The following is a 13,057-nucleotide window of genomic DNA, read 5'->3' as shown; positions in this document are numbered from 1 at the left end:
ATCTTGTAGCTCCCATAATTGCCACGTGTTGTGGGAGGGACCTGGTGGGAGATGATTGAATCAGAGAGGCAGGTCTTTCCCATGCTGTTCTCGTGATAGTAAATCAGTCTCATGAGATCTGATGGTTTTAAAAACGTAAATTTCTCTACACAAGCTCTCTCTTTGTCTGCGGCCATCCACGTAACATGTGACTCGTGCCCCAGCCGTGTGGAACTGTAAGTCCGATAAACCTCTTTCTTTTGTAAATTGCGCAGTTTCAGGTATGTCTTTTTTTTTTGAGACGGAGTCTCGCTCTGTCGCCCAAGCTGGAGTGCAGTGGCGCTATCCTGGCTCACTGCAAGCTCCGCCTCCCGGGTTCACGCCATTCTCCTGCCTCAGCCTCCCTAGTAGCTGGAACTACAGGCGCCCGCCACCGCGCCCGGCTCATTTTTTGTATTTTTAGTAGAGACGGGGTTTCACCATGGTCTCGATCTCCTGACCTTGTGATCCGCCCGCCTCGGCCTCCCAAAGTGCTGGGATTACAGGCGTGAGCCACCGCGCCCGGCCTCAGGTATGTCTTTATCAGAAACGTGAAAATGGACTAATACAGATGCTACCTTTGGAGGTCAGAGTCTTGCATCTATGAGGCCAAGGTCAGGCGGTCAGAGCCATGAGCAGCTCCCCACAGCCCAAGCCAACATTGGAAAGATGGAGAGAAGGGCTGCTTTGGGCCTCCCCGACACCCTCCTGGGCCTGGCCTCTCCTGAGACGCAGAAGGAGCAGCACCCTGCTCTTCTTGAGAGCAGTCCTGAGATCTGAAAAGTGCCCTTCCCAAGGGCCATGTCTGTACCGTGCAATCCCGCCCCTGGCCACAGTTGATTGGATGGGGGATGGACATATCACTCAGGCTGGGCCAATGGCATTCTGTGCCCTGGGAATTTAGAGTGGGGATTCACAGACAGCTTCCTAGTGAGCTGAGGAGCTGTAAACCTGGGTGAGGCTGGGGGCTATGGGGTTGTCAGGGCATGTGTTTCTCCCACGTTCACCAAGGAAGAAGGCAAGAGAGAGAAAGATGAAGCCCACACCGAGAGAAGCTGAGAGAAGCTTTAAAACCATCAGATCTCGTGAGACCCACTCATGCCCCTCTACTCCGCCCCATCTATCAAGGCTTCTGATCAAGTCAAACAAGCAAGAGACCTTCATGAGTGGTGGGCCTGTCCTTGTGTTCTGAGACGCCCCATGTCCTGATGATAAAGTCACTTTTCTGCTCCAATTGCCCGCCCCATGTCCTGATGATAAAGTCACTTTTCTGCTCCAATTGCCCAAGTGGGTTTGGTTTGCAACCCACAAAGTGGCACCTGAGAGCCTCCCCGAGGCCCACCCCTTCCCTCTCCCACCTGGGGCTCCTGGGATCCAGGGGTACCCCGTCCTTCCGCCAGCTCACGAGGGGTGTGGGCACACCATCGGCCTGGCAGGGCAGCAGGGCTGTTTGGTTCACTGAGACGTTCACTGCAGGTGGTCCCGACCGGATGGTGGGCACCGCTGGGGAGGGGCACAGAAGGAGTGGTGCTGGGAGCTGTGGCTCTAAGGGGGTGGGCAGGGTGAGGTGGGGTGGGCAGGGCGGGGTGGGGCGGGCTCTACTCACTGTGGATCTCCACGCGGAAGGCCACGCTGGTGCCGCCTGCAGCGTTGCGGGCTGTGCAGCTGTAGTTGCCGCTGTCAGCCGTGCTCAAGGCCTGCAGCTGGAGGAACCTGCCCTGCTCTGGGAACTGTGTGTGGGCGTCCTCCTGGAGATCCCCGCCAGGGTGGAGAGACCCTTATCAGTGCCCAACTGCTCCCGACCAGACCCCAGCACCAGATGTGGAGGACTGAGGAACTGGTGAAGCTGGACAGTGGCTCTGTCCTTCTAGCCTGACCGCAGGCCCTGACTGTGACCTGCTGAGGACCCTCTAAGGAAATGCACTCCTCTGGGAGGAAATGCATCTCCTGTCCCTGGAATTCCTGTCAGAACACCCACAACCCTGAATCCACAGACGCAAACTGACCCCATTTGAGAGGTGGGCACAGAGAACCTTGGTCACCAGCCCAGGCCACACAGCCGCTAAGCATAGCTTCAAGGAACCAGGGGGAGGACACTGGGTGGGCCTCGGAAGCCCTGAGTGACCTGAACCTTGCCTCAGTGTCCCCATCCATAAAATGGGAGTGACAATGACAATGGGGGGTATGACACCCGGGCAACAGGGTGCAAAGTGCAGCTCAGAGCAGGCCCTTGGCACCCGCTCTGGATCTTGGATCCGGCCAGGTCAGGTCTGGGGCCTGAGAGGGACAGAAGGCAGCACCCTGGGGCCCCGCCTGGCGCCCACCTGCAGCACGACGCCATCTCGGTGCCACGTGATCTCGGGCGCTGGCTCTGCCTCCACCGAACACTCCAGGACCAGCTGCCCCGGGGCCAGGCCGACCACAAAGCGGGGGCCTCGGGGCCCAACAATGTTTGGAGGGGCTGGGAAGCGGGTGGCACAAGAGGATGTGAGAGGTAGACTCACCCCTGCCACGAGCCCGTCCTGCCTCCCGGCCCTGCCCCCACCCCACCCCCACCACCTACCTTGAACCCTGACCCGGAAGCTCTTCTCGACTGCACCTGCAGGGCTTTCAGCCAGGCAAGTGTACAGCCCGGCATCCCCAACCTGGAGATGGAGCGGGTTGAGCAGCTGCCCCTGGCCCCTGTCTGCCTGCCTCCCGATCTGGTTTCTTTCTTATGCCACAAGGGACCCAGAATTCAAACTCAGCCCTGCGAGGTCTGCCATCCACCTTCCCAGCCAACCCATGCCCTCTCCCTCCCTCTCACTGTTGCTTTAGGGCTGGTGCGATGCCTGCCTCTTCCCAGAAGTCCCCCTTAACTGCACCAGCCCTCCTCTGGCTTAGATGGGGTCACCTGGTTTTGGCATCAGCCTGGGCCCTGACCCTGCTGGGAGCTCCCAAGGGCACGGCTTAGGTGGGTCACCTCCACACCCTCGTACCCCACACAGAGGAGGAGCTTCAGGCAAACCTTGTCAACTGCCCACTGGGTCTGGGGAACCTGCAGTCCCTCCCCTCTCCCCCAGCCCCCAGCCTCACCCCATGGTGGCAGCACCGGTACCTGCACACTCTCCACCCGGAGCACCCCTGCGGCTCTGCTGCTGTTCTCCAGCCTGGTCAGGGCCTGCCCGTCCTTATGCCAGGTGATGTTGGGCTGGGGGGTGCCCTGGGCCTCACAGAGGAGCTCCATGGGGGCACCGGGGGTCAACGACAGCTCTGTAGGCTGGCCTGAGTCCTCAATGTGAGGGGGCTCTGCAAGCCACCATGGAGGGGAACACACAATTGACACACGTTTCCAGGATGGTACCACACTTGAAAACGCGTGCTGAGTCTGGGGGCTCTGCTCCCACATTTTGGTGGCTCTCGTTCTTGCATCTGCCACCAAGGTTTGGTGGAAAGAACCCAGGAGCGCAGCCATGGGAGAATGAAAGCCGGGCCACCCACTCCCTGCAGGTAAGGCAGGCGAGAGGCATCCCAGCCGGAACCAAGTTCCCCGAGTTCCACTCCCAGGTGGCAGTCCCAGGCCTCCAGGGGACTCACCTCCCTCACTGCCCTTCCCATTGCCTCCAGAGTCCCACCCTCTCCCCTGAGCCCAGAGAAGCTGGCCAGAGGCCAGAGGACCCACCCATGACGGTCAGCTGGAAATGCCTCCTGGCTTCCCCGGCCTCGCTCACGGCCACACAGGAGTAGGTCCCCGAGTCACCAGCTCCCACTGTCTCCAGCTGCAGGCTGGGCCCCTGCTCAAGGCTCTGGGACAACAAGGGCTCCCCGTCCTTCATCCATGACACGAGAGGCAGGGGAACGCCCCGGGCCTCGCACGGGAGTTCCACTGGGGAGCCACGAACCACCATCACCTCATTCTGGAACTCCACCGGCTCCAGGACAGGGGGCACTGTGGAGGGCAGAAAGGTGGGCAGGAGCCATTTTATTCCAGGACTCTTATCTCCAGTACTCAACTTAGACATCACCTCCTCCAGGAAGCCGCCCTGGTCCCCCAAGGCCAGGTGGGGTGCCCTCCTCTGTGCTCCCACAGCATCCTCTCCGTCTCCCAGTGTCACTAGTTCCCTGAATTGTGATTGTCTATTTACAGAGCTGCTTCCTGCACTGGCCTCTCTGCCCCCACCTATCCTGGGCATATCAGAGTGCCCATGGCTACTTGTGAGGTGCGAACGGGCAATCCAGTGCGTCAGAGACTGAGCCGCAGTGTCCACTCTCCTTGATGCCCCCAGGGCCCATCCTTGGTTCCACCCAGATGGGCAGGGGGGCCAAGGGCCTTGCTTCTCACCCACCAAGGCCAGAGACCCCCTTGCCCCACCCCCTGCTCCATACCCTGCACCTGCAAGGTGAAGTTCCTGTCCGCCACGCCAGCTGGGCTTGCGGCCACGCAGGTGAAGATGCCGGCATCTGCCAACTGCACCTGGGAAATCCTGAATCTCCCGAGAGGAGGGAGAAGGAGAGAAGAGAAAGTGAGAGAGAGAGAGAGAGGAAGAGAGAGGGAGAGACAGGAGAGGCCGGCTGTGTGGAAAGACTTCCTCTCTTTTCCATCCTTTGTCTCCCAAGAACTTGCTGGCCAGAGTGGTCAGAGTGACTGAGCCCAGCCTTTGCTTAAACTCTTTTTTTTTTTTTGAGATGGTGTCTCGCTGTGTCGCCCAGGCTGGACTGCAGTGGCATGATCTTGGCTCACTGCAAGCTCCGCCTCCCGGGTTTAGGCCATTCTCCTGCCTCAGCCTCCCGAGTAGCTGGGACTACAGGCGCCCCCCACCTCGCCCGGCTAGTTTTTTGTATTTTTGGTAGAGACGGGGTTTCACCGTGTTAGCCAGGATGGTCTTGATCTCCTGACCTCGTGATCTGCCCGCCTCAGCCTCCCAAAGTGCTGGGATTACAGGCGTGAGCCACCACGCCCGGCCTGCTTACATTCTTTACCCGGGTTTCTGGTGCCCCCAGGATAAAGCCTCCAGCTGCCTCCACCCCTGCTGCCTGCTGCAACCCATCTCCTTCTGAAGCCAGACCTCCTGCCTCCCAAATTCCGGAAGCTCCGCGTCCCACATGGACAGCTTGGCTCCTCTTCCTCTACGCAACCCTCTTTGCCCTCAGAGTTCACTGGAGTCATCTCAGCTCACTGGCTTCACTATCTGTCCTCCCACTTTCTCTCAACCCCTTTCACCTCACCCACCCCTCCGCAGCTGCTCTTGCCCAGTCCCCAGGGACAGCCATAGCACCAAAGCCAACAGTCCGTCCTCAGGCCTCGTCTCCGGTGACCCGGTTGGTCTCTCCTTCCCTGAAACCTGACTTCTCCTGCATCTCCTCCTATCCTGACCACCTCCCCTTCCCTAGGTCCCTGAGACCCATCCTGACATTAGCAGCTGGGGCGCAGTCCACACTCGCTCTGGGATGGGGGGTGGGTTTTGCTGACAGTCCTGGTTTCCAGCACTTCCCACTGGCTGTCAATCCCCACATGTCCACTCTGAGTGGAACAGCCAACGCCTGTGTGCCATCTCCCCTACCTGAGGGTGCGGCCAGAGCCGTGGAGGAGGGTGCGCTGGGAGAGCGGGAGGGGCAGGCCGTCCTTGAGCCAGCTCACATGGATGGGCGGGGAGCCCCGTACAGGGCATGCCATGGTCACCAGCTCCCCAGGCCTGCTCACCAGGGCCCCCGAGCCGTCTGCTCCCTGCTCAATGGTGGGAGGAACTGGGGGTGGGTAGAAAAAAGAGGAGTAATGAGGAGGTCTTGGGAGGAAAGTGGGCTCCTCCCAGGGAAATCCCAGAAGTAGAGACCTGGACTTGTGCCGCCAGCAACCACAGTGGTCTCCGCCCCTCATGAGGGATGAGGCCCACTGCATGGGGGGCACAGCCACTCCCTGACTCTCTTCTCACCTCCCGAATCTCCACTGTACCCTGGGCTGGCATTATTGTCCTCTAGTTTGAGGATGGGGCACGGAGGCCCAGGGAAGTGAGACCCATGGCCCAGGTCACAGTGTGGGCTTTGCTCACATGTCACCTTATCTCCCGTGCCCAGGCCCACGCATCACCCTCCAGATGCCCCCGGGCTCCTCACCCAGCACGTTCACCGTGTGCAGCCTGGCGTCCTCCCCGGCTGGGTTGTGGGCCACGCAGGTGTAGGCACCCGCGTCCGAGGCCCTCAGGCCTTTTAGCACCAGGGAGCCGCCATCCAGGTAGAACCTGCCACAGGGAGGGAGGGCCGACAGCAGGGGCATAAGGTGAAGTGGGCTCTGCCGCCTCTGGGGAGGGCATGGGCCAAGTCTTACCGGAGGTGGGGGCCCATGTCCTGGCCCAGCGGGCTGCCGTCCTTCAGCCAGGCCACATCCGGCAGCGGCTGCCCATCAGCCTCACAGTCCAGCCGCACCTCCTGCCCTTCCAAGATGTGGTGCTCCTGCGCGGTGCCCGAGCTCCGGATCCGGGGGGGCACTGAGGCAGGGGTGCAGTGAGGCCCTGGGTGACGGCAGGGGCAGCCATGGGAGTGGGACAGGAGGGTGCAGGGCGCAGACCTACCCAGCACTGCGACCACGAAGTCCTTGCGGGCCTCGGCCTGAGTGTTCTCAGCCACACATGTGTAGGTGCCTGCCTGGGTCGGTTGCAGGCGGCTCAGTTGGAGGCGTCCCCCGCGGGAGACCACACCATGCACCACGCTGCTCTCTGTGGGACAGAGGGGGACCCCTGAATCCCCCAGCCCCTTCTTGTGCTCCTAGAAAACTGAACCCCCCAGAGGCAGAAGCTCCTTCTTATATGTCCCCACCTTCCCCAGCCCAGTCTCTGTTCCTTAGAATCCTCCCTCATTTCCTTCCACTTGAGACAGCTCTTCCCAAGAGACCCTCTCCCTTCAGCATCCAGGATTTGCTCTCGGGCCCAGCTCTCACCTCCCATCCTCTCCCTCCCCGCCCTGACCCTCTACCCCATCTATCAAGGTTTCTGCTCAAGTCAAACCTGCCCCTCACTGACCCCACACAGGTCACCCTGGGGCCTCCCCCTGGGCCTCTGCTCAGGCTCCTCCCACTCCCGGCCTTCAGGCCTCCCCCTTCATTCTCTCCAGCCACACCCCTGCCCAAAGCCATCCCTAACTGCCCCAGCCCAGGCCCATCTCCCCGCCCAGATCCTCATGGGTCCAGCCAGCCTCTCAACACAAAAACACGAGCAACTGCCCTGTGCCTAGCATGGAGCTTGGGAATCAAAGATGAGGGCAACTCAGTCCCTGTCCTCAAGGAGTTCACAATGTATCAGGGTGGGGGCCATGAAACAAGGGGACCCAGTGCGGACAAGCCCCGTGAGCCCCTAATGGAGCGGGGGAACCTGGGGCACAGGAAGGGTCGGGAGGGCTCCTGGAGGTGGTGAGTCTTCGCTGAGACGTGAATGTTGAGCAGGAATCAGCCAGTGGGGAGCGGAGGTGACCACGGGAGCCTGGGTGGGTATTCCAGGCAGGGAACACAGGTGCCAAGAGCTGGACATGAGAGGGGGCGGGGCCTGCAGCCACCTGACCCAAGAGAGGCGACAACACAGGTCCACGCAGAAACACGAACACAGAGGTTCACAGCAGCACTGAGCATCTCAGCCAAAAGGTGCAGACACCCCAAATGCCCATCAACTGACCAGTGGATGCACAAAACGTGACACAGCCACACGATGGAATATTCAGCCACACAAGGGAATGAAGAGAAAAATTTAATTTTTAAAAAGAATGAAGCACTGGCCAGGCACAGTGGCTCACGCCTATAATCCCAGCACTGTGGGAGGCCGAGGCAGGTGGATCACCTGAGGTCAGGAGTTCGAGACCAGCCTGGCCAACACGGTGAAACCCCATCTCTACTAAAAATACAAACATTAGCTGGCTGTGGTGGTGCGCACCTGTAATCCCCGCTACTCAGGAGGCTGAGGCAGGAGAATCGCTTGAACCCGGGAGGCGGAGGTTGCAGTGAGCCAAGATTGTGGCACTGCACTCCAGCATGGGTAACAGAGAGAGACTCCGTCTCAAAAAAAAAAAAAAAAAAGAGAATGAAGTACTAATCCACGCTACAACATGGATGAAACTTGAAAACATGCTAAGTGGAAGGAGCCAGACACAAAAGGCCACACACTCTATGATGCCGTTGATGTGAAATGCCCGTAACAGGCCAATCCACAGAGACAGAAAGCAGATTTGTGGTTTCCTGGCTCTGGGGAAAGAAGAAATTGGGGGAAAACAGGGAGTGATTGCTAATGGGTATGGGGTGTCCTTTTGGTGATAAAAATGTTCTAAATTTGATTGTGGTGATGGTCATACAACTCTGTGACTGTACTACAAATCACTGAATTGGATGTTTTCAGTGGGTGAATTATATAGTGTGTGAATTATATCCCAATAAAGCTGTTATGAGAGAGAGGGGCAGGTTGGAGGAGCCAGCACAGCCACATTTATTGCATGGAGGGGCAGGGAGAGGTGGCTGGCAGCACCAGCCCCCGCTGTGGACGGATTTCCACCAGACAAGGGACCAGCTCCGAGCTGCACCTTCAGACCTTTCTGCCCCACGTGGAGCCTGCATGGGAGGCACAGTGGGCCCAGGAGACCACGTGGGGCTTCTGCCCTCATGTGGAGGAACAACGGGCACAGCAGTGGCCAGAATGGGGAGGCCTGCATGGGGGATGGGGGTGACCCACGGCCCAGCTAGGACAGAGCTGAGTCACCACCAAGGAGCAGCTCTGGGGGCCAATGTTGAGCCCAGTGTCAGCCAGTGGGCTTTCCACAGCCCTCAGTGCCCACCCTGCACAATGGAGAGCCCACGTCTGCTGTCTCGTGGGAGATGATTGAGGGTGTGGATGCAAAGGAGCTTTCAAACCCCCACAGGAGACGCTCCTTGTGTTTGGATTCCAAGGGCCAATAAATAACACTTCGCTCAAACACAAATGGGGCAGGGCCAACATGGCACCACCAGTCTCTGGTTTTGCCAAGATCATCAACAACCAATAACTTCCTTCCGCCACCTCCGCTGTCATCTTATTACAGAAAGGAATGCTTTCCGCAAAACAGACAAGGACAGATGTGCTTACCCACGGGCATCCTGTCCTTCAGCCAAGTGACCGTGGGTGCAGGGATCCCGGACACATCACAGGTCAGGACCAGGGGGCTCCCAGCCACCTGACTCACTGTCTCTGTCTTGGGGTTCTCAAATGTTGGGGACACTGCAGGAAAAAAAACCAGACTGTCAGAATTCTGAGACTCTTCCCCTACTTCCTTCCCCTCAGGCAGATCAGGGAGGCCTAAGAAGCCCTTCCCGGTAGTTAGGAGTTCCCATTTTATGTTTCATTCACAAATGTAAACAGAACCAGGGCCTGGCTATTTTAAAGCATACAAAGCAAAGCTCCAGCAGGGTCTACTTAGCCCAAGGATGGTAAATGGGAGGCTCACTCACCCTTAAGCCTCACAGTCCTTAACCTGTGCCAGGGCAGACATCACTAATCGATTTCAGCACTCTCTCCTGATCTGCCAGGATGAAGTCACACACCCCAGGCAGCCATCACCAGTGGAACAGAGTCAACCAGGCTCAAGATGAAATGCCTTTGCCCTCAGGGACCAGATATTCCCCCACTTTCCACTGTTCATCAGTGTAGCCATCAGAAAAGGCTGGGAGCTTTGAGCAGCGAGCCTGGTGTCAGTCCTTTTCTCGTTACTTTATTTTTTATTTTTTGTAGATACAGGGTCTCGCTATGTTGCCCAGTCTGATCTCAAACTCCTGGGCTCAAGTGATGCCCCTGCCTCAGTCTTTCAAAGTGCTGGGATTACAGGCATGAGCCCCTGCACTCCGTCTTGTCAGTCCTTTTCAACGATTGTGTTGCGTATGGCTCAGTGTTGCATGGGCCCACCGCTCACCTGGTTGGGAGGCTACTGGCTTTGGCATCCATGGCAGATGGCTGGTGTCCCCCCAGCCCGTTCTTCCCACTGTGCACGGCAGAGTTTTAGCTGAGCCCACCCACGATCACTCTAGCAGAAACTACACTTCCCAGTGTCCCTTGCAGTCAGCTGCCTGAGCGCTCACTAATGGAATACACGCAGAAGGGGCAGGTGCAACTTCCGCAGGAAATAAATGCTTGCCCACCACTTCTGTTCTTTTCTGCTTCCTGTGGGCCAGGACAGGATGCCGTGTCCCAGTTTCAACCATATGCACAAGAACAACACCCTAAGAAATGGAAGATCAACAGGAGGGAAGGAACCCAGGTCCCTTAACTACCGCATGGAGCTGAGCTACGCACCAGCCTAGACACCCACCTCTGGGCTTTTGAATAAGAGTTAAACTCTCTCATTTACTCAACTACATTTTGGGGTCTCTTTGTGGCACGGCTAAGTCTATATCCTAACTAACATGACATCTGAGCCCCAGAAAATCTGGCCAAGTTTCCTGGACAGCGTAAATAAGCTCCTTCTTACCCCAGCTGAAGCCACATGTCCAATCAAATGGCATCTGTGCTCCCTCCTTGGGTGGATGGGACAGGCCCTCCTGGGATCAAGATGCAGGTGACATGGCCTCCTGTGTGTCTGATCTCATAGGGCTCCTTCATCTTAGTGCCCATGTGCCAGGCCCTGTGCCCAGCAATTTATAGACACTGCCATTTTGGTGGCTTCCATGGGATCGGCCAGGTTCACTGTGCCTGGCAGGCAGCTACTGCTTTTAGACTCATTCACTGAAGGTAAACCTTAGGCTCCAAGGGACAAAGTCATTCTGCTAAGCTCCATGAAGCAGGTCACTGGCAGAGTTCTATTTGGAGCCTGCTAACCCTAGTCTTTTAAATTCTAGAAATTAGCTGGGTGCAGTGGCTCACGCCTGTAATGTCAGCATTTTGGGAGGCTGAGGCAGGAGGATTGCTTGAGCCCAGGAGTTCGAAACCAGCCTGGGCAACATAATGAGATCCCATCTCTACAAAAGCAAAGAGCTATCTATAGCTGTAGATATAGATATAGATATGTACACAAATTCTAGTCATTGTGCCCTCAGCACTTGGCAGCACTGCCTCTGTTCAGCTATTGTCTTTGTCCTCCTCGGCAACCCCGGGTGTTGCTAGGGGCTCCATGGTTACGTTGACCAGGCTGGTCCCCGGCTTACCCTGGACGGTGAGGGTGAAAGTCCGCACAGCCTCCCCAGCCACGTTGCTGACTTTACAGCTGTATAAACCTTTATCTGACACCTGAGAGAGGAAGAGCACACAGTGGCTGTGTGCTGGAGCTGGAAGTGGGGTGCTAGGGCTCCCCAAAAGCATTTAGGCCCCCAAAACTTCCAGAGCAGGGGCCTCCCAAATATGCTGGTCCTGACTGGGGAGCCAAAGGGAATCAGGACCCTCTGGCCTTTTCCAAGAGCCTCAGGAAGCAGGAGAGCCCCTCAACAGTGAATACACAGGCTCCGGGGGCCTCCCTCCCTGGGCCAAGCTGGGAGGAAGAGGCCCCCCTTGCTGTGGGGATGGAGCCTGACCAGGAATGGATTTCCAGGGGAACAGCAAACATTTATCCAGCAAACACCGTGAGCATCTAATCCACACCAGGGAGGGAGGGAAGGAGGGCAGAGCAGACTCCCAGGAGTCTCAGACGGTCAGCCAGAGCGGACCAGATAAAAGCATCTAGATGCCAAGGAAACTGAAGCAGGAAAGGCTCATGCCATGACTGCAGGGCTGGGTCTGGAACGTGACTCCAGAGCCCTGAGCTCCACCCACGTCTCCCACCCTGGAAGCTGCTAATCAACTCGGTTTGGGGTCCCACAGGCCAAGGAGGCAGCAACGCATGTCCTCCCCACCTTCCTCCCCACAGCTCGCCAGGGCTGAGAGGCGACTTTCCTGTAGCTGCCCATGGCTGCCCGTGCCCCAAAGGTTGCTCACCTGGGCCTCCTGGATCTCCAGCCTCTGCCCACCCTGCAGAGCCTGGGTCTGCTGCGCCAGGACAAGGGGCTGCCCATCCTTGTACCAGGTCACAGTTGGCTCAGGGAGCGCATCTGTCTCGCAGCTCAGGACAGCTCTGTCCCCGACCCTCACCAGGACCGCACCGTGGGGGCCGCTGGGAGCCTGCCTGAAGGCAGGGGGAACTGGGGGCAGGAGATAGCAGAGTGAGGTGTTGTGGCTGTCCCCGCGCCCTCCCCACTCAGCCACAGGGAAAATGCCAGTGGAGACCCACCAGGGTCACACAGCAGACCCAGCCCTGGGTGCTGGCGCAGACCCAGGGGAGTTGGAGGAAGAGAACCAGGCCAGCACGCCAAGGACCTGCTGAGTGACCAGGGACAGCCTCCTGCCTCTCTGAGCCTCAGCCTCCTAGATGGGGGAGATGCTGACGCCTGCCCCCACCCAGACTTTTTCCTACAGGGGGCAGGCCCCAGCTGGGTTATAGCCCCTCTGTGGGCGCCCCTTCAGCCCCCCTGTGGCTCCAGTGAACCAATGTAGAAGTCCCGGTTCCCCACGACTGTGAGCCCACAGAGCCTGGCGCAGCGTCTGGCTGGTGTTCGTGCAAGTGAATGAACCAGCCCCAGGGCTAGAAAGAACCTTCCAGAGAGTCCTTGCCCAAGATGCCTTGGACCAGCTTTTCCCCCAGAGGATTCTGAAGACCACGAGCCTTGAAACAGGCTCCACCGTGAAAAAGGCTTCACCGATCACACAAGGCTTGGGGAGGCCCCTTCCCTAGCCAGGCTCTTGGGGCCCATCCCGCTGCTCCCCCTCCTCAGAGCTGACCCATGCGGGCGTCCCAACCTCCCCCTGTGCCTCCTGGCCCTCTCCTGGCTATGTTCCCTGGGGAGTGTGGGCTGAGGGGTGACTGAAGGAGGGGGACGGTATGAGTCGGGGACAGACATGGACGTACCCAGAACACTGAGCTGCACCAGCTTCTGGTCTCGGCCGGCAGCGTTGAGGGCTTCGCATGTATATGTCCCGGAGTCCGACAGCCGTACTCGCCCCAGCTGCAGCGTGTGGGTACCTGTGGGGGGAGCCAGCCCCTCACACCAGCATTCTAGCCCAGCCCCCAGTCCTAAATCCCTGCCCGGCTGACAGCC

The 13,057-nt window shown here is 58.4% G+C and overlaps 1 protein-coding gene across 5 annotated transcripts in view; it reads right to left on the bottom strand.

Moving 5' to 3' along the window:
* LOC105464100 (hemicentin 2) overlaps nucleotides 1–13,057 on the bottom strand; it is a 174,208-nt gene that overhangs the window by 38,896 nt on the left and 122,255 nt on the right. For all 5 annotated transcript variants that reach the window (XM_071078434.1, XM_071078436.1, XM_071078439.1 and 2 more), the window contains 15 exons: nucleotides 12,868–12,981; nucleotides 11,901–12,103; nucleotides 11,138–11,219; nucleotides 9,090–9,221; nucleotides 6,564–6,707; nucleotides 6,320–6,479; nucleotides 6,109–6,233; nucleotides 5,559–5,742; nucleotides 4,384–4,481; nucleotides 3,680–3,946; nucleotides 3,116–3,306; nucleotides 2,582–2,663; nucleotides 2,343–2,479; nucleotides 1,625–1,766; nucleotides 1,377–1,521 (listed from right to left, as the gene is read on the bottom strand). In XM_071078434.1, the coding sequence (XP_070934535.1) occupies nucleotides 1,377–1,521; nucleotides 1,625–1,766; nucleotides 2,343–2,479; nucleotides 2,582–2,663; nucleotides 3,116–3,306; nucleotides 3,680–3,946; nucleotides 4,384–4,481; nucleotides 5,559–5,742; nucleotides 6,109–6,233; nucleotides 6,320–6,479; nucleotides 6,564–6,707; nucleotides 9,090–9,221; nucleotides 11,138–11,219; nucleotides 11,901–12,103; nucleotides 12,868–12,981 (2,206 nt within the window). The remainder of the gene's footprint in view (nucleotides 1–1,376; nucleotides 1,522–1,624; nucleotides 1,767–2,342; nucleotides 2,480–2,581; nucleotides 2,664–3,115; nucleotides 3,307–3,679; nucleotides 3,947–4,383; nucleotides 4,482–5,558; nucleotides 5,743–6,108; nucleotides 6,234–6,319; nucleotides 6,480–6,563; nucleotides 6,708–9,089; nucleotides 9,222–11,137; nucleotides 11,220–11,900; nucleotides 12,104–12,867; nucleotides 12,982–13,057) is intronic.

The sequence above is a fragment of the Macaca nemestrina genome, chromosome 14 (assembly GCF_043159975.1).
Source record: "Macaca nemestrina isolate mMacNem1 chromosome 14, mMacNem.hap1, whole genome shotgun sequence".
In the NCBI taxonomy this organism is placed as follows: Eukaryota; Metazoa; Chordata; class Mammalia; order Primates; family Cercopithecidae; genus Macaca; species Macaca nemestrina.
Note: the sequence above shows the minus strand (reverse complement) of the source record. Positions and strands in the feature narration are given on the sequence as shown.